The 25,991-nt window shown below is 32.7% G+C and overlaps 1 protein-coding gene and 1 non-coding gene across 2 annotated transcripts; one reads left to right on the top strand and one right to left on the bottom strand.

The window, feature by feature from the left end:
* Nucleotides 1–927: 927 nt before the first annotated feature.
* On the bottom strand, nt 928–999 carry Trnaw-cca (transfer RNA tryptophan (anticodon CCA)). The gene has a single exon. It is a non-coding gene; the product is annotated as a tRNA-Trp (tRNA).
* A 7,792-nt stretch (nt 1,000–8,791) lies between these two features.
* LOC128236938 (hemicentin-1-like) lies at nt 8,792–13,121 on the top strand. The gene is made up of 2 exons (XM_052952075.1): nt 8,792–8,872; nt 9,746–13,121. Exons 1-2 carry the CDS (start codon nt 8,824–8,826, stop codon nt 10,639–10,641), a joined length of 945 nt encoding a protein of 314 aa, XP_052808035.1. The 5' UTR covers nt 8,792–8,823; the 3' UTR covers nt 10,642–13,121.
* The last annotated feature ends 12,870 nt before the right edge of the window (nt 13,122–25,991 follow it).

Below are 25,991 nucleotides of genomic sequence, written 5' to 3'. Positions count from 1 at the left end.
TTATTCATTTTTTATACCAAGATGAGTATTCATTTGTAGTTGTTATCGTGTAAACTAAGTGTTTATCACGATTTAAGTACATAACTTCATGTTGAATGTATATAATTACTCATACTTAGAAAAGGAAGTAAATTGTATTGCTTGTATATACATGTATGTTGTGCTGATGGGACTTGAACAAACAATGAATCATCACGGATGAAGCCACTAGACAATAATCGAAAACAATTTAAGATGCATACTTATTCAAAACAAGGATCAGATATTTTGGAAACATGTTGGTCAAGATGGAGAGGTCTTTGTTGGCTGGATTTGTGCTTGTAGTGAGAAAAATTACAAAATTGTTTTTACTCTTATTACAATAAACACCTTGCACCCCTTCCAACGCGGGGGAAGCTTCATTCGACTTAAAATGTGAGGTGCCGGGACCTTCAATTGTTTGGTTACTGGAAATCTGACTGTTCGTTTATACTAATTTATTTTAGCTCGACGAAAGCTGATAGCTTATAGAATTACTCTCGAGTCCGTTTCCTGGGCAGAAACCAACACTGTGTCCTTTTTGAGAGGCTATGAGAGAGAAACCCTGGTGGGCATCGAACCCACAACCTCTTGGGTGAGAGGCGGACACCTATACCACTAGACCACTCTCACCCTCTTATCCGACTGTTACCTACGCTTTCTTAGAATTTCGCCATGTTATTGAAAGGTCATCGTACCAACACGAAATATTGCATAAGAAGACGAGATTCCCGGTCAAATATCTAGGGAAATTAAGAACTTTGTTTAAAATTCATTAAATTAAAAAAATGAATGTCCACAACATTTTTGTATATCCCTTGGAGTTCTCGCTAAATTAAAGTTAAACGAAAAGGGATGTCAAAAAGAAATAATCTAAGCTTTGGAGTAAAAATTATGAAAAATAAAAAATGACCCCGACGTGATTTGAACACGCAACCTTCTGATCTGGAGTCAGACGCGCTACCGTTGCGCCACAGGGCCTTGATAGGTTTACGGATCAAATGGAAAGAACAACATAAAATTAAAGATGCACTTTTACTCCCGAATAAGATTTACCACAACTGATAATATTGTTTTAACAGCCCTTAAAGGATGAATAAATGTCGAAAACAATGGTATTTATAAAGGATACCGAAGTAAATTTGAAAGAAATGCGCATAAAGCACGGTATTTTAACCTTATGATAAGGAGACTATAGTAGACCTTTTGCGCTTTCTGCTGTTAAAGACATGTTTACAATCTTGTTTTCAGTAATTATTTTCCATAATTGCAGTATTTAGTAAGTTGTTAAAGGTTTATCATACAAAACTTCTGATTTTTATACATATGTATGTATTAATTTTGAAAAAGAGTGTCACTTTAAAGTGGCATTCTCACAGATTGAAGGTTTTGACAACTTTTTTAATTTTTGTCTTGGAACGAGCCAATTTCTGCAAAAATCCATGGAAACCAATTATATAGGACTGCTGACAAAAAATTAGATCGCATACTTTTATATGTAAGTTCAAAAATTGATGTTTTATGCATTTTTCCTAAACCGTTAGTAACGGTTTAAGTCATAAAACATTAATTTTTGAACGGAAATATGAAAAACTACGATCTGATTTTTTGTTAACAATCTTATATCGTTGGTTTGCAGATATTTACGCAAAAAAAAATGCTCTGTCCAAGACAAAAAATTAAGAAGTTGTAAAAATGGTATATCTGTGAGAGTGCAGCTTTAAGTAAACGTATACTGTATTGTTTTTTGTTGTTGCTTTTTTTTTGTTGTCGTTTTATTTCAACAACAAGTTGTGTTACAAAATATGTTGTGTTAAAACAAAAATATATGTAATTATCAAATTTAAAAGATGCACTCTTATTCCCAAATAAGCAGTACCACAATTAATACAATAGTTTTAATTTACCGAAAAGGAGAAATGAATATCGAAAACAATGATTCTTATGGAAGGATACCAAGTTTAATTTGACAGAAAGGTGCAGAAAACACGGTTTTTCTACTTTATGAGCTTAAAGTTAATCGCTGTAATTATTTTTGGACCTACAAGTCATTTAATATTTGTGCGTTTTTAGTTATCAAATCCCAGTTACAATCTTGTAATCGTTAATTGATAGTTTGGATAATGCATTATTAAGTAGGAAGTAAAAGGTTTATCACTCATTTTTTTGTTTGTTATCATGTCAACTGTTGTAGATTATGGTTTTTGTTTTATCTACTATATTAAAGGTATAAATGTACATAATACAGAACTGAAACAAACCTTATTTGCTGATGATGCCAGTCTCCTTATGGATGGAACACAAAAATCTTTCGAAGAACTTATGATTAGTCTAAACGATTTTGGAAGTTTCAGGGTTAACATTAAATAAAGCTAAATGTGAAGTTTTACGATTAGGTCCACTTAAATACGCTGACATACCGTTGTGTTAGAAATATAATTGGCAAATCACCCAAACATCTGCGCTAGGCATAACATTTACCAACGGCACAGTTGAGATGTCTTGAAAAATGGAAACAAGGGAATCTTTCGTTACTTGGCAAAATCACTGTAATCAAAACGTTTGCGTTCCCAAAACTTCTGTTCCCTATAACTGTTTTGGAAACACCATCTGAAACGTGTTTAAAAATGATACAAAACAAAATGTACAAATTCTTATGGAATGGAAAACCCAATAAAATATCAAGAAATCAAATAATTTAAAAATATGAAAATGGTGGTTTAAAAATGCTCAATATATCTATTTTTGTCAAAGTAATTAAAGCAAGCTGGGTAAAAGGAATTGTTTTAAACAAACAATCTATATGGGTTAAATTATATATGCAAATGACCAAACAGTTTGGAGAAGATCTAATTTTTAAAAGTTGTTTGGATCCGAAAAGCACTCAAAGTCTTAAATTAAAGACTGTTTTTCTTCTAGAAGTCATACAATCATGGGCATCGTTTACATATAAGACGGATACTGCGATCGTAGCAAAAGAAATTATATGGAACAACAGCAAAATAAAACTCCCTAATAATAAAACATTTTTTTACAAAGAATGGCATAAAATGGGTCTAAAATATGTCGAACATTTGTATGACTACAGAAACAAAAAATTATGACTTCAACGACTTATCGAGACAATACGATCTTGGTACACATGATTTTTTGAAATACCATGCTTCAATCAGCAGTATTCCTGATGACTGGAAAACCCGGTTGAAAAATGAAGGCATATCATATAACACACCAACTTATTTTGTAGATAAAATGTAGGAAAATACAAAAATTAGTAAAATAGTCTACAAGCATCTTATTATACAACTTAAACCTGAAAATAGAAGAGAAGAAAACTGGGAATCTCAATTTGATCTTAACTCTATACAATGGAAAAATGTGTACACATAGGCGCTCAAACTAACAATAGATACGAAACTTCGGGAATTCCAATATAAATACATAATGAATATCCTTCCAAACAATGACAAGCTTTACACGTACAATATTGTTGCATCAAGGTTATGTGATTTTTGTGTAATGAACATAGACTCAAACATCCATATGTTTTGGGAATGTCATATTTCGCAGACGTTTTGGGGTGAATTTAGAACATTCATAACAAATTATTTCAATGAAGTGAGCTTTAGAGAACTATCATATAAAACCGTAACCTTTTGTGATTTAATGCCAAACAAAGAAAAATTTGGTTATCAAATAAATTTTATGATACTTCTAGGAAAATATTTCATTTTTAAATCAAAATGTGAAGGAAAGATACCAACATGTGCCATGTTTGTCCAATATCTCAATAAACGACTAAATAAAGAAAACAATAGCAACAATGAAGAATAAAATCAACACCTATAATAGACGATGGCAACAATTAGAACACTTATTATCTTAGTAAAACAGCTCTAATATATAGTAGTATTGTAAAGCGCATTTGATTAAAATATCCACCAAAGAACTGTACTTTATATGATCCATTTTTTAAAGTAAGTAGGTTTTTTAAAGTTAGTAGTTTTTTTTTTTCATTTTTAAATTTAACATTTATGTTAGAAACACTATTCCGAAACATCAAATACACACCACCTCTCCCATTTTTTATTATTTTTTTTGTCTACTTTTTTTTTAGAAAACAAGTCCCAAACGCTAATATGAGTTTTCAAACAAAGAGTTAGATCAATATTTATCTGTTCACATTGATATTATTTAGTAAAACGGTTTGTATTAAATGGTATACATATATATGTCATTTATAAATGTTTGTATGAATTTGTTCATTTGGGCAATAAAAACAGAAACCAGAAGAATTCATTCCGTATGCGTGATTGGCTAGTCGATGTTATCACGTGATATTACCAGGTTCGGTAGCTTAAATATTTCAACCGTGTAGGGTAAGCCTTCGTAGCACAGTGGATACAACACTGATCTGCAATTTTGGCGACATCGCTTCGAACCAGGTTTCCGACGCATTTTTCTTTTCAGTTTGGTATATTTTTTTAACAAGTATGATATCAAAGAGTAAAACATTTTATTAAATAATTGTCCTGAGATTACAGAAAAAACTTCTTTTGGTGCCAATCTTGTGTACAGTCCCTTTAAGAAATATTGCACACCGCCGAGGGTCATATAACAGTATAAGGACCGGGAAGTCAGCCCCCGAAGATGTATATAATGTGTTTTATGTGTTTTATTGAGCATATCTAAAATGTTTACTTGCGAAAATATTGTCGTAGAGAAAATTGCAATCAGCACACACCAGTTTGATTACGTTAGCGGTCTATATTATATGACGTCAGCGGCCCATATTATATTTTTTGGCGAGGTCCGGATCGGCCAAAGACATGATATGGGCCACTGACTTCATTAAAACTGGATTTTTATTAAGATATTGTGATATATGGGCCGATTAAGTTCAAATACGCATAGAAGAGACACTTTAATGTAAGGTATATTGCAAGATCGAATTTGATCCAAAGCATCAAAGTCGTAGCGAATTTCTTTTTAAACATGACTAAAAGGAAGCCGATGCATTTAATCAGGATACCAAGATGACCTTTGACCAACTGACCTAACAATAGTTATGGTACATGTTATGTTTCAGGGATCTCTTCCAAGTTCGAGGTCTCTATGCCCAAGCGTTTTTCATATATTGATCGGAAACCGATTTTCAGCTGAAGTCATCATACGGATACCACGACATTGACCCTGAAGGTCAATATGGCGACCATATCCCATTATCTGGGAGTGGTCCAATACCATATTGATATGAAAAGATCACTTCGACAATTTTAGGGGGTGGGGGGACCCGCCACTGAATCGTAGTGTATATCTATAATAATATTTTTACTCCAATGTGAGAAAAAACACTAAGCATTAAATCATTGATAATTTAATGGACTTTCACTAAACAAAGATTTACACACACATGTATGTATATATATCTATACATCTCTTTTTGAGTAAATATCACTTAAAATCAATAAGATTTACCTTCAATTATAATATAAATATAAAAGATACAATATACATTTTTTTTATTTTAAGTCAGTTATATGATTACAAGAAAACCTTAGCTCAATGTGCTATTTAGACATGAATAAAAAACATGCATAACATATCAAAACACAACTGAACATGTGATTACAATAACTAGTTTTCCCGGCTGTACGGGTAATCCACATGCGCACGGTTCCGCTTGTTGACATACCACTGTAATTTCAAGATTATAAATAAAAGGGTACTCGAATACACTTAAATAGCAAAATTGTAAATTGCCTTATTTACATGAGAATAACAGCTTGAAACATTGTCGTGTAGTTGGTAAAAATGTTATAATTAATCTAGCTTGATAGGAAAAATCTTTCGAAGGTGTAACCTGAGAGGGGGTATTGTTTTTATAATGGTATTTAAATACCACTAGATTTGGCTGATTTAATCAGAAACAGTAGCGTACAAAAGCATGATTTGTCCCATGATTAGGTCCATCCCTACCCACATGTAACCACCCAAACCTCTGCCCGGTCACTGTTCTGACAATAAAAGCACCTACCACTGTGTAAGAGTGTTAATGTGTCCAACACATTAAAGTCTGAACCCCAGCCGCACCAACCCCTTCGCATATTGTAATGTATATACTTATGAACATTAAAATGTTTTGCGTTTTTCGGGTCCTTAGGTTCGTGAACCAAGATATAGAAAAACGTAACCTACGAGTTTGAGGAAAAGTTATTGAATACCCATTTGATGTGCCCAAAGGTTCGTTATAACGGTAAAAGACAAACGTTTTTTGTTTGTTTTTTGGTATCTTGATGTTTTCTTTTTCTCTTATCATTTTATGCAATTGTTAGTTTATAAGTGTTTTTTTTATCAAACACATTCTATATCTTTATTTTACAATAGTAATGTTGGCTGGTCCATTTTGATCACGTGACCCTTCATGGTACAACATTGAGACCTATCCCCTATAACACGAAAGTTACTTGCTAATTTAAGGTATTTAAATTTGATTAATAATCAAACCATACTGGGGGTTTTCAACGTTGAAATATCATTAAATTGTCATGTTTGTTTGAATTGTATTAGACTCGCGTTGGATATAAAATATGTTTTGATTTGAACATGGTCGTTCCCCGACATTGAAATTGAGTTGCCCTCATATACCGACGTGGCAAACTTGCGTTTGTAATCATAAAATATGCATAATAAATAAATAAATTAGTCTCGTTGAAAACCATATAATGTACGATGATTTACCTAGATTTTACTATTTATAAATTCTATTATATTGTGTTTAATACATACCGCTGGGCATTAATTGGTTGTAAAAAGGGACCATAAAGCTGTATTAAATTAGTATCAATTAATTAATAAATATTAACTAGTCTTGTTAGTTGATTTACAAAACAGATGCATTTCATCTATTCTATGAAATTGTTCAAAAGTATATATAGTGAAGTGTACCACTAACCCTATCCACTAGGGGATCCGGGGGGGGGGGTGCACTCCGCCACTCCCTAAACTCATCCAGATTTCCCTTTTATTTCAATATAGGTAACATACAGTAATAAAATACGCCAAAAATGCACCATTTTGGACTAGAATACTTTTCTTCGGGCAATACCCTTAAACCCCCCTGTTAAGACTTTAAAACAAATAAATTTCGGTTCCGAGAAAGGGGGTGAATCAAAAGGCAACGCCCCTTAGAAACGCCCGCTCTAATGCAAATTCCTTGATCCGCCCTGCTATCCCCAAAATAGAGGTATACCTCTACATTTTAATATTTTAGAGGTGCCGGTTTTTATATTCAGGTGCATCTCTTTATTTGGGGTAATCAAAAACATGAGGTACACTTCTATTTTGTATTTAAAAAATTGAGGTGCACCTCTGTTTTTAGAACGTGCACCTCTAATTTTGATATAGGTTAACCTTTTAAGTTTAGGATACACTTGCGAACTGATATTCACTCAAAATATATGGCGGCTATTAGCTAAACTTAAGAAACGAGCGATAAACGCAATGTGTGAATTTCGTTAGTACTAACAGGTAGTGCAAAAAGGGGGACGAATATGTCACAACACCTTTTACTACACCATTTTATATGAAACATAGGGCAGTCTATGCCGCTTAAAGAGCCCTGGTAAAAAAACACCGAAGACGGGGCCCCGTAAGCGGCGTAGACTGCGCTACGTTTCATTAAAAATGGTGAAGAAATAGTGAAGTTATTTTTGTTTTAAGTCTTCATTCGAAGCAAAATGTTTGCCTTCCGACGTAGCATTTATGATCCAATTTATCACGTGGTATACACACACTGATAGAAGTCCCCAACTATCTTTCACCGGAAATATATCGTAGTATCCTGGTCTTATGGTTGTGTTAAAAATATTTATCTCGTGTCATAAACGAATAGCATTCTGAGAAAACAGCAAATCAAGTAGAAAATATAAATCTTGGTTTTATTTTGTATTGAGAAATATTTTGGCCAGATATGTGATAACATAAAGTCAACGTATTTTAGTGATTAGCACGACTCAATAAATAGGTCTGAAGGTATAAGTAGAAGTTGAAACGTTAAGAAACTCTTACATGTACAAATCAGCCTTTATGTTGAAAATTAATACAAACTGATATTGTTGCAAAACATAGGTCATCGTTAAGTAAGTTTAGATGTTTAGTCGCTCCAATTCGAGTTGAAATTATGCAATATGAACATCTTGCCTTGAATGATCGTCTTTGCCTTTTTGGGATAATGTTGAGTCAGAAATTGTTAGAAAATGCGAATACCAGCAATCAATTATCTTAAAGCATGTCTGAATTATATAAGTTGTCTTTAATACTATCAAATAGTATGTTGCTAAGATTGTTTATCAACACATCTATCAATATTTAAGTAAAATTAACCTTAATGTTTCGATTTTAAGTAAATCTTCAAATAAGTGTTAATCAGTTCATCTCCCATCTGTCTTACCACGACCATAAACAATCTTCTACCTCAATTTCTTTATTTTTCATTATTTTCAGTAATCTTATAGCCTTCTTTTTATTCATTTTTTATACCAAGATGAGTATTCATTTCTAGTTGTTATCGTGTAAACATAGTGTTTATCACGATTTAAGTACATAACTTTATGTTGTATGTATATAATTACTCATACTTAGAGTGGAAGTAAATTGTATTGCTTGTTTATACATGTATGTTGTACTGATGGGACTTTAACAAACAATGAAGCATCCCGGAAGAAGCCACTAGACCGTAATCGAAAACAATTTAAGATGCATACTTATTCAAAACAAGGAAAAGATAGTTTAGAAACAATAAATATGGTGGTAATGATGGAGAGGTCTTTTTTGGCTGGATTTTTGCTTGTTGGTAAGAAAAAATACAAAACTGTTCTTACTCTTTTAAAAATAACACCATGCACTCATTCCGACGCGGAGGAGCTTCCTTCTATTTTAAATGTGAGGTGCCGGGACCTTCAATTGTTTGGTAACTGGAAATCCGACTGTTACCTACGCTACCTTAGATTTTCGTTATCTAGCAGGATTAACGCGGCACTGTTTGTCGCTTTGGCGGTCTTACTAAGATTCTGGATTTTTTATACAGGTTTTGGCCGTTTTGGGGAGGATTTATGGCTGCTTTTGACATAAGCTTAATATCTATGCAAATATCATTTTCAATCTAGCAGCCAATTTTTCGGCAAAATTAAATATATATTTAACATTTGCTTTGTTTTTCCTGAGCACAATAATTTAAAAAAAATTGAAGAAATTTAATAATTATTAAGGGAGAGAACTCTTTCTCACTGCCGTAGGTTCAATTGTCCGCCCTTCTTTATTTGGCGCCTTTCTCACTTGTTCTTTAATTCAGTTTTAATTCGGTTCGGTCCGACGTGTGTTGTCTCCTTACCTCCTACCCTGAGCTTATATTATCATTTGTTTATCGGACACGTTCTTAAATACAACTTTGCTATTGATGTTAATTCTAATTTCTTTCCACTACTATTTTTAGGATTTTGAATATTGTTTTATGTTCTCACTTTATTATACTTTCTGATGTGATGTATCATTAGATGAAGGATTTATGGCTGCTTTTGACATAAGCAAAATATCTATCTATGTTGATATCATTTTAAATCTAGCAGCCTAATATTTCGGCCAAATTAAATATATATTTTTCATTTGGCTTTGTTTTTTTCTGAGAGCATTAGTTTGGCGTTGATTTTTATCATTGTGTCTGTTTCAGGTAATCTACTTTCTGTAGGCGATGCAAACCCGCAGGAGGTTAAACTGTACGTCCGGCGAGGGGAAAACATTATGCTGCCGTGCCACCTTACTTCCGGTTTGGACCCCGAAACGGTCTCGGTACGCTGGAAATCATCCAAGGACTCTTACCTCACTTCCGGTAAACGTGTCTTCAAATACGACAACCAGATTGAGGTCGTCAAGACAAGCACCAATCACTGGAATCTTTTGATTAAGGCAGCCACGGACAAATTTGCGGCCAATTACACGTGCACGGCTGACCAAAATGTGCTGCTGTCCAGAGTGCAGCTTCTGGTCTTGTTCGCTCCGAAAATCGAATATGGTGGTTCAAGCTCACCGAAAGTGAACGTCGATGAAGGTGGCACAGTGGAGCTCACGTGTGAATTTACTGGTGAACCTGTACCGAACATAACGTGGCTTAGGGGTGACGACAAACATCCTATCGGCATCACGGGCAGCAAACTTTTTATGCGTCACGTCAAGCGTTACGCAACCGACGTGTACACGTGTCGAGGAAAGAATTCTGTCAGTTTCTATGACTATGCGATCAATCTTGCCGTGAAATTTTCTGTCGAGGTTGACGTCATGGAAAAGACCATTTACGTCAAGAGGGGGGCAATGTTTACGATATCTTGTATCACGCAAGGGGAACCGTTATACGACATGTACTGGATTGACGTTCATGGGGTTAAAGTGACGTCATCAATGTGGAAGTACAACTTTACAACGGAGCCAGCAGGTGCTAATGTGCCGGCCAATTTCGTCACCTTGGAAACACGCACGGGTACGCAAAACGACTTTGGAAAGTACACGTGCGAGGCGAAGGGGGAGGGGCGCGTTGCCAAGGCAACCGTTGAAGTCATTGAGCTTAACTAATCTAAATGGCATGCGTCACTCAACAGATAAGTGCGGAAAAACAATTGAAAATTAAAGCGTTATCAAAAACAAACTTAACTCACTATGATGGAACTTGTAGAAAGATCCTGACTTATCCGATGTACAAATAATTTAGCTTGTAACGGTATTAGCGGTTATATTAAATAATGATAGCTGGTGCTGGTGTATATGTTCATATAACATAACATAAATTTCATTTTGATTTAAGCATATACAACTTATCATCATATACATCAATCAGTTATTCATAAATACACAACAAATGAAATAAAACTCAATCGAAATTGATAGCATTAATTAGCTTCCTTATGGGTTTTTCGCAGGCCAGTGCTATTGAACGAATTCATACTATGTTTTGTAAAAGCCTGATGTGCATTAAAATAACGACGCAAAATGACTTTATAATGGAGAGTTAGGTAGAACTGATATGTACTCGCATCGACTTACTTCTATAGTTAAATACTGGCTTAAGATATTACAATGTGCAGATAGAAAATATACGAGAGTTATGTACAATCTATAACTACAAGACTTTGAAAACAATCCTAGATGTATCAACTGGGTATCTATGTTACGAAATATGCTATGTAATTTTGGTTTTAATGTTGTGTGGTTAGCACAAGGAGTTGCTAACATTAATAAATTTGTTATTGTTTTTAAACAACATGTTAAAGATACATTTATTCAAAGCTGGTACAGTAGAATTGAAAGTTCAACTAGGGCCTCCTTTTACAAGATATTTACAAAATTTGAGCTTAGTAATTACCCTGAAGAATGTTAATGTGAAGAAATATAGAATTGCCCTCACACGATTGTTAGTGTTCTTACATAGACTAAATATTGAAAGAGGAAGGTGGTCTAACATTCCACGAAATGAAAGACTCTGTAGTATATGTAACAAATTAGAAGATGAATATCATTTTTTTGAGTGCAAGTTATATGATGAATTACGTGTAAATATATATTAAGAAGTACTATAGATTAAGACCGAGCATGTTCAAATGTACTGATATGTTACAGTCTAACAATGTATGCATACTTCGAAATCTTGCTGTTTATGCATATAACGCCTTCCAATTACGACGGCAAGCTACTACTGTTACAGTTGACAATTGATGCAACAAAACAATAAACTACTAATTACCTATAAATGTATAATTACATGAGACAGCAGACACAGGGACTGGAACTGAAAAGAAAACAAGACAAAAAGATCGAATTCAAATTAGATTTTATAAAAATATTTGCTTATACAAAATAATAGTATTTGCATTATATTTTGTTCTTTTACTGGTTATAACATCTGGGACCAATCGTACTCCAAATTAACATTTAATAAATACTGGTAATTTATTATTAATAATCACTGAAACTTTTAAATTATCCATTTAAATTTATGTCATTTATCTCTGACTACCATATCCTTCAATTCTGAAGAATCTCATCATTAAATGTTGCATTAAATGATAGACAACTGTACTAAAATCATTTTATCCGCTATTAATCAGTTAATAACTTATCTGATTATCCATCGTGTACTGAACTGTATCTACGGTCTCGAATCGGTAATAATCATTGCTTAAACGAAATTGCACATGTCACTTAACTATATCTGAAATTTATTTTTACACTTTCCGTATGTTTGTATCTACTATATACACATGACACTTGTCTTATTATTTGGTATTATTTGTTGTGTTTTGAATAATCTTTACTTTCACACGTGTGTCAACGTCGTAAATATAAACACACTATGTAACCCAAAGAAATACTTACGAAAAGAAGGTCGAAGATAACTGATTGTTAATCAGAAATTTATATGAAAGAATAAATCATACACTGTACAACTATTTAATTTATAGAAAAATATTAGGAAAACAAATTTTTATTTCAGTAAGGCAAAACTTCAATGCCGACAAAATAAGCTATTTAATCGAGTCCTGTAATAGAACTTTCGCTTTCGATTTCAAATTTAGACTACTGTATAGTGAATGGGACGTAATTCAAAAGTTATCAAATTCTATAAATACTGTTGTTAATAATATGGTACAAATGTACTATTTTAGAGTTTAATTCATTTATTTATTATTTATGATATGTGTCGAACTCATTAGATGCAGTTGCTATTTATTTTTTTATTTGATACAAACATACTTGTTGTATAGTTTACATGTTCGCTATTTGTATTTCTATACGTAAACCATTACATATTCTATGACTGATTTGATCACGGGTCATGTTGGCCTATTTCAAATATTTATTGTGTGTTATATTTCCTTGAATAAACCTTCTTCTTCTTCTACATAAAGCGTCGTGTTGACCTCGGGAGTTTATAAGGCATTGTAGGAGACTCTTTCATAGTTACATACTAACTTTTTTTAATTACACTGACGCTTCAAGTTAGCTTGAAATGTGTATTATTTGTTTATGTACTAATTGCTTTATCAGTGATAAAAAAATAAAATGTGACTTGTTTTCTTTTTACGATAATATAGTTGTGGTGATTTGCACAGAAAAGGCTGGGTAACAATTTAAGAGTTCGCGTCCATGAACATGCCAGACATAGAAAATAATAATCATTAGTACCAGGATGTAAGTTTTGTGTCTAATCAATTTTGGTGTTTACTTTTCAACCCTGTATGATTGTGCAACAACTTAAAAGTACGGTTTGGCACAAAAAAAAATAAGAGGTCTAGGTAAAAGAAGTTTAGGCACTTGAGCCCAAGCTGTTTTTGTCCCTTGTTCTGTTCACGGAATATAATATTTATAAAGATTACTAGTAAGTTGATCATTCTACTAAATTACGATACATGATGACAGCGTTTTCAAAGGCAATATGTATTTTGCCAAATTATTATTTAAACCTGTAAAGTGATAGTAAGTTTCCCTTAAAATGTCTTTGATTTTTTCTATAAAGGTCTATTCATTCCTGTTGTGTCTTGACATAGACAATTGTGTTATCATAGGTTTTGTTTCATTAAATATAATAACATACATCCATTCTGGTATTTATTTAATACAGATTTAGAATTTCGGAGAACATTTGACAGATTTTGTTCTGCATCACTTATGCATACTTCTTGGGGATTTTTTTATTAATTTTAAAGTAGACAATCTATTAATAATTTATTATATTTTAAATGTTTCATTTTTACACTTAAAAGTGATTTGTCGTTGATCTTTTCCCGCGTTATTGTGACGTCATTTGAAAAAATGTTTCCGGTTACAGTCGGGTAGTTCTATTTACAGAATAGTTAAGAAAGGATTAGTGAAAGGTTTTCTCAACGATGAAGTATTTTTTAACAATTCTTGAATGAAATAATTAACTATTGGTGTTAATATAAGGAATGAGGACTCCACACACTTCGACCAGCCCAATTGCGTTCATACCCCGATAACTACGCAATTCATTTCTTAAACATTTCATGCGATGCAAACCTTTACCAAAGGCAAATATTTACACCTCAACTTCCATTCCTTAAATTAACTGCCTTTCAGCAATTGCGTTCATCAATCGATGAACGCAACATCTTCATATATGTTTGGATCGCAATTCATAGCATAACAATATACATGAAAACTATTGATCTTGTTATTGTTTGTATTGTGTCAGCAGGTCCCGTAAAATATAAATCATTATTTTAGAAAGTGTTTAATAATTATATTTTAAATGTATTGTTGCCATAAGTGTTTAAATTTTACGTTTAAACGTGATTTCAAGTGGTTGATGTTTTCCCGCGTTATTGTGACGTCATTTGAAAAAATGTTTCCGGTTACAGTCGGGACGTTCTATTTACAGAATGGGTAAGAAAGGATTAATTAATGTTTTTTTCTCAAATGAAATGAAGTACTTTTTTTTAACAATTTTTGAATGAAATAAGGAACTATTGGTGTAAATATAAGTAATGAATTGCGGGGTTGATGTCATTATCGGAGATATGAACGCAATTGGGCTGGTCAAAGTACGCTTGGAGTCCTTCGGACTCCACACTCTTTGACCAGCCAAATTGCGTTCATACCCCGATAATGACATCAACCCCGCAATTTATTCCTAAATAAGTATTTAGCGGAAATCATGATAATTATATGGAGTGATATTAAGTTTCCCTTCAATTGTCTTTATAATGAAAATATATCCTTTCATATCAAATACCTTAAATTTTCACAAGTGTTTATACAGACAATCATATTACGCGCGTTTCTTTCTTATTCTTGACTTTTCGTCTGGTTTTTTACCAGATAACATTTCAATTTTTCGATAACAACATTTTGCTGATTTAATTACACATCATCCCTTACACATCATCCCTTACACATCATCCCTTACACATCATCCGTGCATAATTTCCTTAGTGTTTAGTGAGAGTAAAAGATCAAGACAAAAGCTTGTTAAAGAATTATATGGAATTTTCTCAACAGGAATCAGATGCAAATTAGGAATAAATTCTGAAGTAAGCAAGAAACTGTGCGTGTAATCTGTTTTATTGCTTGCAAATATTTCAAACTCAGAAGTATCTTTGTGATATATATAATTGGTTCTCAAAACAAGAGCATTTCCAGGATTTGCTGATAGATAGTTTTAAAACTAAAAGCATATAATAGAACATTGAACACTACAGGTTACACACCACCATTGTTATTCCCTATATAATTCAACGTAAAATTATAATTTTCAGACAACATTTAAAGGCATTTCGAGCGAATGCAGGCTATGATAACCACATATATTCTGAAAGTACAAGCTTTAAATTACCTTTTAAGCCAATAAAAAAGGGGGGTCAAGTTATTCCTAAGAAAAATCACTCCACTTGAAAAACAAACTCTAAAAATTGCACCGTCCGCCATGACAGATCTTCCAAAATAACCTTTCAACTATAGGGCAGCGGTTTATGCTTTAATCTCTACTCTGAATGATAAATCAAGCAAGAATAGATACTTAAGGTATAAAAGTTTCAGGAATAATGATAGTTTTGATTTACAGTGTATTGAGCATGTGAAAACATGTCTATCAATCATAAGAACATTTTTTTTATTGAGAATTTTCCACACAACGGAAGTACATATGAGGTAATGGTGACGTCATTCCTACATGGACCAGCCCTGAAGTCGAAAAATAAAAAAAAACAGGCAGGGCACGGGCCATCCTGTAAATATTTTTGTTCCCAAATAAGTGCTGAGTGTATATTTTATAAAAAGTACCGTGTAAAGTGAATGTGAATTAGGCTCTTTTGCTGAGTATATTTTCCGTATTCCGCTCAGACAGCAATAATGTTATCGAACCAGCCGAAAAAATAACATAAGAGAGGGCAGAATGAAATCTTAGGTTTAGAAGGGCAATTTTCTGTTTCGATTTATATTATCAATATGAAACGGCAATGCTCTAAAGCTACGGGCTTCTTCTGTGGAATCTAATGGAAATAGTTGTTTCTTCTATTGCGTTTGATATTGAAGTAAGATGTAAATGTCACCAGGGCCACTGTTAGTTAATTCAACGTAACAGTCTCAGAATATCAGGAGAGTTTGCAGTTGCCATTTGTATTTTTTACAACACGGATATGTTTATATGAATAATACAAATACCTACTGACCAAGTGGCATTTTCCCACCTATCCTGAATGATAATTTAATAACTGGTCTAAATTTGTTCAGTGTAAATTAGAAACATATTTGAAAGTATATTTAAGATCAATTGAAAAGCTTGCTCATTTATTTAAAATATATAGTATGCTTACTAAATTCAGATGTGTCCGTCTTATCACAAATATTTTTCATCTGCGAAACACAGTTTTAAACAAAGCTCAAATGTTTTTAGGCAATTATAAACTATCAAATATTTATGTCAACGTTTACATTTTTCCTTCGTCCAATAGTGACCAACAAAACGAGGCATGTATAGTATCCGAGTGTAAATATAGTCTAGTCAGTTTTGAATATCGTTCTTTTAACTGTGTATTTGCATTATATCTAGACAGACATACGCATCATAGATTATTAATCTAACTTCTTTTTTAACTTCATCTGCATGTTTCTGGAGACGGAATGTGCGATTTCTCTTGATGTAGGCAATTTCAGAAAGGTCTTATTCATAATTTACGACTACCAATACATTAAAGTTTTTGGAAGGTTTCCTTATGTTTCTCATTTTATTTCTATTTGCCTGGAAATATGATATTTTTTGGAATAAGAATGCTTTTTCCATTAAAGTGCACTTAATGGATGGCAGAAAGATGATTGAATATTCTATTATAATATTTGTATTATAGAGAGGTTCATTGCAAGTTATATATATTATGTATATTTTTAGATGTCCGACACCGTTGTAGTTTGACTGCTTATTGGTAGCGATGGAAAGTCAACGCCCACTAGCTACTGCTTAATATCAATTAACCTGAAGGCTGTTTTCAAAAATCACAACGGCACGTTGTATAACCCATAAGGATCAGACTGTAGGCGAACTAAGACTGCATGCATCTAGGACAATTATCTTGCTGATTATAATGTTTTGTGTTTTGACCTTTGTCAATAACTGTAATAAAAAATATGTGGTATAGTTGAACCTATGTATACATCATAAGCGTTTACTAAATAGTATTGAGCTTGCAACGGCATAGTGCTTAACCTGAAATGACATATAAAAATTTACATTTCAATATTATAAACATATTTATGTCATTTCACTTTAAATTAATTCAGTTTTATATAATTTAATGTAAATATATTCCAATCATTTAATCAAACAAAGCTGAAACGGTTCATCCTACTGTTTTTGCATTAGATCCGGACATATGTAAGCATCATAAAGTGTTAATTTAAAGCCTTTTGCCCTCATGAGGCGTGCTTTCGAAGACAGACTGTGAGTTCCCCAGAATGTGTGTCTCTATTCAAAGAGAGCAAAGAAAGCCTAATACAAAATTTAAGACTATTACGTTCAAGCATCAGACAAGTTTTCCTTAGAGTCTCTGTATTGCTACTTTGCTGTCTAGCCTTTAAATGCCATAATTTCTCGAATTAGAATACTAAGTATTACTAACTCTAGCATTGTTGTCAATATACAAAACGCTCTTCATGAATGGCAACAGGACGGTTGTGTATTTTTGCACTCAGCGGACTTTTTTAATTATGAAGGATCTGCTGAGGAAATAAATATATGTTTAACACTTAAAACATAATTTCAAAACTAAGTGTTGGTTGTTTTTTTAATCTTAAGTTTAAAAGTTTATTTCCAAAATATGTATATTACGATATTGTAAATTTGAAAAGTACAATTCTGATAATGAATTGCAGTAAAATGAAACAGTAAATCTGATTCAAACAATTTATACTAGTGCATATACTAGTGATACTTTGTGCATAAAGGAGATATTCTAGTACTTCTTTCGTTGAAATGGATGTGCCTGCCGTTCACCCAGTCATTTACAGAGCAATCAAACTACAAGTGTAATCAATAACAATGTAAAGGTATGATTTTTTAATCTCACACCTGAATATGTGTAAATTGATTTCTATTTTACAAATGAATGGTGAATTTTATCATTTTGATACAATTAATACGCACAATAATATATCTTAGAGTGTCAGCGTATGCCCAAACGTATCGTGGGTTCACTCACGTAAGAGACGCCGTCTGTTGGTCTCCCAAATAGGACACGAAACAGACCCGAAGCAGTTCATACATTGTGTAAGGGAGATCAATCAAAAAGGTAAACAAAGTCCGGATCCCAATTTAGCTGTCTTCGTTGTCGAGCGAAATAAAAAGAAACAATGATGCACACTAGCGAAAATATAAGTCAATACTATAACAGATTTTTGGTAACAAATAAAAAAAATACTTCAAGGAGTTATTTATGAGCCTGTTTAAACGCACAAATGCACCTATGAACAGGCACTAATTGAGACACACAAAGCCAAAAGATAACACACACATATTCCATAGATATTCAAATATCATTATCAATAAATGCTTAACACCTTATAACGGGCGGTTAATAATACAGGTTAAACCAGTTTGCGAAAACCTCAACCAAGTCCCGACATTTATCAGGAGAATACACTTAATCGCATTCCAGGTGCAGAACACGGACAGTCTGTATTTATCTACATTATTTACACAGAGGAGAAGCTAATATCAGGTTTTGAGGGCGTCAGGCAACGCTCCAACTCATGTCCAACTGAGCAAGGATATAATTGAGAGCTCATACGCAGACGGTCAAGATTCAAAATAGACTGATACTTTAGGACATGTACCAACTATATATTAATAACATACGTTAACGTTTGTTACGAACTTACAAATCACACCATTAATATAAAAAGGGATCCCTATTCATATACACAGTGCATTCTGGACGAGTATTACGTTATTTTGTAACTTTAATAAACATTCCATGCACATTGTAAGAACATGATTTGTCAAATAATTTGTTACAAAATATAACTTCGTTCATGAAGAATATATTTTAAAAACACAACTAACATTAACTGATGATGTGTCAATAGTTTGACCTAGATGTATGCTAAAGGTCAAGTTTATCACAAATACGACTGATTTATGTTATTTCTCAGTGTTCCCATTATTGTGAAGAAGGGATAGTTAGATCTGATTAAATCATTAAAACATTCCAAATAAAAATAGCAATTTCGTTTTTTATTCATTGTTGATTCAATTTGATTTTTTTTAAATTTGCGTGAAATATGCATTGGGCGTAATTAAAACAGGGTTTCGGGGATATTTTATTGCATATACTGTGCTGTTGTAAAGTCAACTGGATTCAGATGGGAAATCAAAAGTTATTCATCTCCCGCAGTTGTTTTGTGATGTTAATCAGCCTTTCCATGTTATAATTTGATTTTAGTCTTCCCGGAAAGCACGTTTTTATCAATAGTGAAAATAAAAGAGCAGACGTTGTAATATGAAGGGATCATTATTAGGTGCGTATTTATTCGCATAGGACTTACATATGTTTGTAAACTAGTTTTTGAATACATAATTACCTGCCACTGTCAATATGTTTGATACTTTAACATTCATAATTGATGGTAAAAGAAATGCTTCCCACGATGTCAATAAACGGTTAATATAACTTGAAGCGACACTTGCATTCGGGTCAAGCGTTAATGATGATAAAGCCAAAATAACACGCAATTAATAACACGCTAAAGGTCGAACGAGATAAAATAGCTATACTTGAAAAAGACCTTGCAAACGTTAACTGGGTGTAAAATGATATCATCGACTTGAATTATCGATCAATGTGTAAAAAAATTTTTTCAGGTATTCCTGAGTAAAGTTCCCCTGATGAACGGAAAAATGGGAATTGTTCAAAAATGCTCTATAACCAATTCTGGGATGTTCTTAAAATTGAAATCCTCAGAACTCAATCAAATTCGGCCACATCGCATTGAAAGATATGAGGTATTAAAGAAACGCCTGATCGTAGCAATGTTGAGCCATTTCCTAGACAAGTTGCCTGGCAAGCAGAAAATCTGTGAACAAGGCGTCTCTTCGACGGCTGGCGGCCATGGCTCCCATAACACAACCAAAATCAGGTGAAGTGACCAGTTCCCGCCCGTCACCCAGGAGCGCCGGAAGCACCTTATTCCAGCAATGATCAATGTCAAAAAGGACGGCAAGACAGAGTACCTGTCGTATGATAATATGTACATTTATCACAAAATGTATACATTAAACACCGTAAACACTGCTGGTTATAACTAAAATTGTGAAAAGAAACTGTTAAATAATCTCGAAGGGAATGTCCAGGGTATTCGCTCTAAACATGAAGACCCTGTTTTTTTTTTAAACTTCATATCTGATTTTGATATTCTGTTATAAAAAGAAACATGGCATACAGTTAAACATCCAATATTAACATTGATATATATGAATATTTCAATTGTCCGCGCGCAAAGATAAACGATCAAGCGGGGGCGTTATTGTGTATTTTAAAAAATGCTACTAAGACCATATTTACTGGACTGAGAGTTAGAATATATGGTTAAAGTTAAAAAGGAATTTACTTATCCTTTAAAGATTCTTATTATTGTGTCTGTCATATACCTCCGCATGATTCCAAAGTTTACAAGAAAATATTTCAGTTTGACGTTGTTGAGCAACTATCCTAAGATATTCGTAAATACGGTGAGCGTGGGAATGTTTACTTGACTGGTGACTGGTGACCTTAATTCTCGGTCTGAGTATCAGCTGGACTTTATCCCAGAGATACACATGAACCGTTATGTCAACATGCTAGAATACGATTTACTAGTCATCAGTTTACCTGTACGTTAAAACTCCGATAAACAATGTAATGCTTTTGGTTTAAAATCATGAACTCTTTATAGAGAACAATTTGTGTATTTAAATGGGCGATTAGAGGAAGAAAAAATATCGGATTATTACAATTGTCGAGATAAGTAAAACTGATGTCACGTGTGACTATGAAAATAACAAAGCGGACTTGTTGATAGTCGCGGACGATTTTGTTTCACCATATTTATGTATTATTTATAACATAAATATGGAATTGTGTTTACCCTAAATCTTGGTCAACGAGAGCTATTGTCCATATATTGAAGAAGGGGTATCAATGTGACCCTGCTAATTACAAATGTATAACATTATTTAATGTTAGTTTTATTTATTTATTTTAATTTTGAGAAAAAGAATAAATAACTGGCGTGAACTGAATAATAAGTTGAATGATTGCTAGTTCGGTTTCCGTGATAAACATTCCACAGCTGATGCCATTGTTCTTCTACATGCTATTATCTAAACTATATTAAACAGCAACGCAAAGTGTTTAGTGTGTATTTATTGATTACCAGCGAGCTTTTGATACCGTAAAAAGAGATGCATTATGGATTTAGTTAATCCAAACGGCTATAAGCTGTAAAATGACTAACATGATCATATGTATTTATAATGACGTACAGGCATTGATTAAACAATGCTGTGCTTGCGAATTGAAGTTATCTCAATTTTTCGATGTAACAGTCGGTCTAACACAAAGTGAACCACTTGCTCCTCTTTTATTTATTTTGTTTATAAATTTTATCTTTGATACTTTCAAACATATACTACACAGAATTGTATCCATGTATATGTTTTTATTCGCTGATAATATTGTACTATTTACAACAGAACCAGCGGATTTACAAGTCCAGATGGATGCCATTTACCATTATTCTGTAAAATCGGGAAAAAACAATGAATATGCAACTTTGATTAGTAAAGCAAGCTAGAAGTGTACAGTTATATTTTAACGATGAATATCTTTGAATATAGTAGATCATTTTAATTATCCCGTTGTTAACTTTCATTTTTACAGGCAATATGTCTCATGCAGTAAAACTGCTATATGATCAAGCTCTAAAGGCCAACCATAGTCTCTTGTCTTTGATTGACAAAGTTCATCTTGAAGTTAAAACTAAATTGTCTTTGTTTGACGCTATGATCGTTCCAATTTATGGTACAGTTCAGCAGTATGAGGGGTATATACATTTAAGGATGTTGACAAGATACATATTAGGTGTCTGAAAATCATTTTGGGTGTAAAGCAACAAAACCCTAACTCTGATGTATATGGTAAGCTTGGCAGATTTCCGCTATTCATTTGATAACAAGAATGTGCTGTTAAAATTGTGTTAAAATTATGAAAATATATAATCAATTAATATGGTGTATAATGATTAGAATGTCAATGTAAAAAAATATTCTTGGACAAAGAGAATAAATTATATTATTTATCATCTTAGTTTTGATGGATTTCAGACAAAACTTTGATGTGAATATAAATTATCTTCCTTTACTTAAATGTTGAATTCGTGACCAGTTCAAGATTAGAATGCTTCTATTGATGATATATCAACACTTTCATTGAATTGTAAATTTGAAGTAAACTTTTGTTTTGAAAATGATCTAGTACAATTTTAAATTAATGAAAAGAATATGGAATATGTATGATCTGTTTTAGAATATCAACACATAACCTTGAAATTGAAACTGTTTAATGTTCTGGTACTGCCAGAGCTGATGGAAAATGTAAATGGTATTATTCAAATAATGTAGAAGACGAGTATCATTTTACGCTATGCTGTACACTCTACAATAAATTGAGTCATGCATACTTAGGCAACACATCCTGGCCTTCTATAAACATGTTAAAATCTGTATTACTAAGCAAATCAACAAGTAAATTACTAATTATTGTAAAATTGTATTACATTTGCAATGAAACTAATCAAAATCTACCCTGGAGCTTTAACTGTTTCTTAAATATACTGTAATAATTAAGTTTAAATGATTTATAATTTGATTGTCTTATAATTATGTTGTTGATTATATTTTAGCGTTATTTATATTATCTCTCAACTGTACTACTTAATTTGTGTGTGTTTGTATATGTGGTGTATTATCACCATGGCCATGTGTTTAATATCCACAGGCAATTTGTATGCCGAGATTTTCCAATAAACTTTGAACTTTGTTATTGAAGCGAACAAACTGATAATTGAAAATTATCCTATAGTATGCCTATAAACAATGTTACCAAATTGTGTATTGATATGAAGATAATTGGTAAAGAAAGAGATTGGACAGGGCTCATTTGGCCAAACCTTTCAAAATGAGAAGTCTTTAACTCGAGGCTAGAAAATGGTGGAGCATTTACATGTTGAAATTGAGAAAAGAAATGCCACTTTCGCAATTGGTACGTTTAAATCCCTACGCAAACGTGCACATCCTGTGTTCACATTAAACATGATTAGACTATTTAATGACAAGATTAAAGATACAAGATACATGAATCTTTATTTAAAGTCGGTCATATGCTATCAAGAAACATTAACTCAGAGTGTTATTTTCCTACATGAAAAACAAACAGACTAACATATCAAAACATAATAGAGCTGGTGACCTGGAAATAAAGATGATTTAGTCTGGAAAGTCGGTTAATGTAGATCAGTGTTGTTAATGTGTTTCAAACTACGTATCAAGAAAACTTAATAAAAATGGAAGTCATTATTTTTACATTTTCATGTATTTTGGCATGGTTTGCTTGAATAAACATGTATATTATGTTACTTCTTTACGGCGAATAATGAATAATAACAAGCCTATTCGCCATATAATGAAATTCTATATTTTTATCCGATCAAGTTTATATCTGACGAAATGTTTCCTTTTTCTTTCTGATTGCTTTTTTAGGCTATGAACAGGGTATTAGTTGAATAGTTCTTGTACTGATATTGTCTGTATAGTTTCCATTTAACTATTAATACCTTAGCCACCAGGCTTGTAATGAAATGTGCCCAAGTTGTTTTGCCCAATATATTTTACCTAACTAAGGTAGAGAGTGTAATTACAATGGTAGAAGTTAGATAGTGGGTTGTGTCAATTTGGTAAAATGTTTACAATGAGTCAAAACTTAAGATCAGGCATGTAATCAAATTTATCCGAATTAGTATGCCCATAAACACGGTTACCAAGTTCGAAAGGATTGGAATAAAAATGGTTAAGTGATAGAGTGGACAATGTGAATTTAGCCAAACTATTGACAAGGATAAGGCATGAGCTCTGCAATTTTTGAAAACATTTGGGTTACGCATTTGATACGTGTTTAAATTCATTAGAATGCGTATTCATCATAAGTTTACATTATATAGGAATTTACTAAATAATTTGAACCGTAGAGTTGGTTAATACAGACCGGTGATGTTATTGATAATGCATTTCAAACTTCGAATTAAAAGGACTAAGACGGACAGTATACTATGCCAATGGAAAACAGACACGATTTTAACATGTGTATGTAAGCTTGAATAGTTTGCTCGAATGTGTGGTCTGAGTGTCATGAATGACACATTGATTCAGGTCACTTAATGGAAATTATCCTCGACTACCTTATATTTCTTCATAGTTATTTTGAGTACTAAACGGTTGATTTCGATGCCAATTTTAAGATACTGTCAAATATAATGGATTTTTTCGTCAAATGCCCACAACCAATTTCCCTTATCTCTTTTTTATTCCAATTATAGATTGTGATTTGAAGTACTTGATTAAGTATTTCTTGTTAAAAACTTAAATAGTGGTACAGAAGCAAAGCAAATCAATGATGGTTTAGCGATGGGTTTAAACAGATATACCCTACCATTTTACTGTAATTAGTTATCAAAACACATTGTAGTACATTTTGTAATAGTTCATTTATACAACTCTACTCAGTACAAAAGATGCATGACAGTACCTAAATTCATATATATATTTCGAGTATTGGTGTTGATAATGCTGTTGATATGTCTGCTGGATGTGTTGAAAATGCCGATTAATATTTCTGGTAATGAAAACAAGATTTACTTTAATATGTAGGTAAAAAAGCGACATTTCAGCTAAAACTTATTTGAAATTATGTTTACAGTGCGGAACGAACATTTGTTAAGCAAAATCATTGAGAATACCAACCGTATCATTCATGTAGGCTGAGTGCAATATACACACACGTCTCTCTGCCATTCATGGAGTACGTTTATATTTTGTATGTTGACAAAAATGCGAGGGTAGGCATTCATATTCCAGAAATAATGGCATTCAGTGGCTAGACAGCTTAGTTGCAATAAAACGAGACACTAAACCAAACTTGTCGGAAACCTTTAAATCATAAATAAGGCTTTACTTTAATTGTATTCGAAACCATGCGTCATAAGGTTGAAGGCGTTTAACACTTTAACTGCTTACGTCTGTCTGGATCTAATGCAAACCTAGCTCGACGAGGAGCATAAGCATCGTTTAATTATTTGATGGAATGAATTAACATTATATAAAACTTTTCTTTTTGAAAGTGATTTAACACCTGCTTTAGATCTTCAAAATGTATAGTCAACTATATCATTTCATGTTCAGTACTATAATTGATTAAACATTTGTTACACAGGGGTTCAACTATACTACACATTTTGGAAACAATTAGTGTCTAAGGTCTAAACAAAAAAACATCATAATCAGCAAGAAACTTGATTCTTAAATAATAAGCAAGATAAACAGTCAAAATCAAACGAGGTCCGACTTTTCATACTTAAGATGTAGTTTTAACTTCAGATAAACATCTCTTTTATACAAATATTACATTATGATATACAATTGTATTTCTGTCATCCATGGCTTACACTCTAATAGTAAAAGCATATCCATTCCAGAAATGATTAAAGTTACAGGCTAGGCATCAAAGTAGAAAAAAAAAACGAGAAACAAAGCAAAACCTTTCAAAATCTTTAACGCATAAGGAGTCGTAAGTTATGAATTAGACCTTTCTGAAAACGCCTACATCAAAGAA

This window comes from Mya arenaria, chromosome 6 (assembly GCF_026914265.1).
Source record: "Mya arenaria isolate MELC-2E11 chromosome 6, ASM2691426v1".
Taxonomy (NCBI): Eukaryota; Metazoa; Mollusca; class Bivalvia; order Myida; family Myidae; genus Mya; species Mya arenaria.
Note: the sequence above shows the minus strand (reverse complement) of the source record. Positions and strands in the feature narration are given on the sequence as shown.

Coding starts and splice junctions, on each gene's coding strand:
- LOC128236938 (XM_052952075.1), top strand. CDS start 8,824: ATGGTGGTAATGATGGAGAGGTCTTTTTTGGCTGGATTTTTGCTTGTT. Junction 8,873..9,745: donor GGCTGGATTTTTGCTTGTTG/GTAAGAAAAAAT, acceptor TGTCTGTTTCAG/GTAATCTACTTTCTGTAGGC.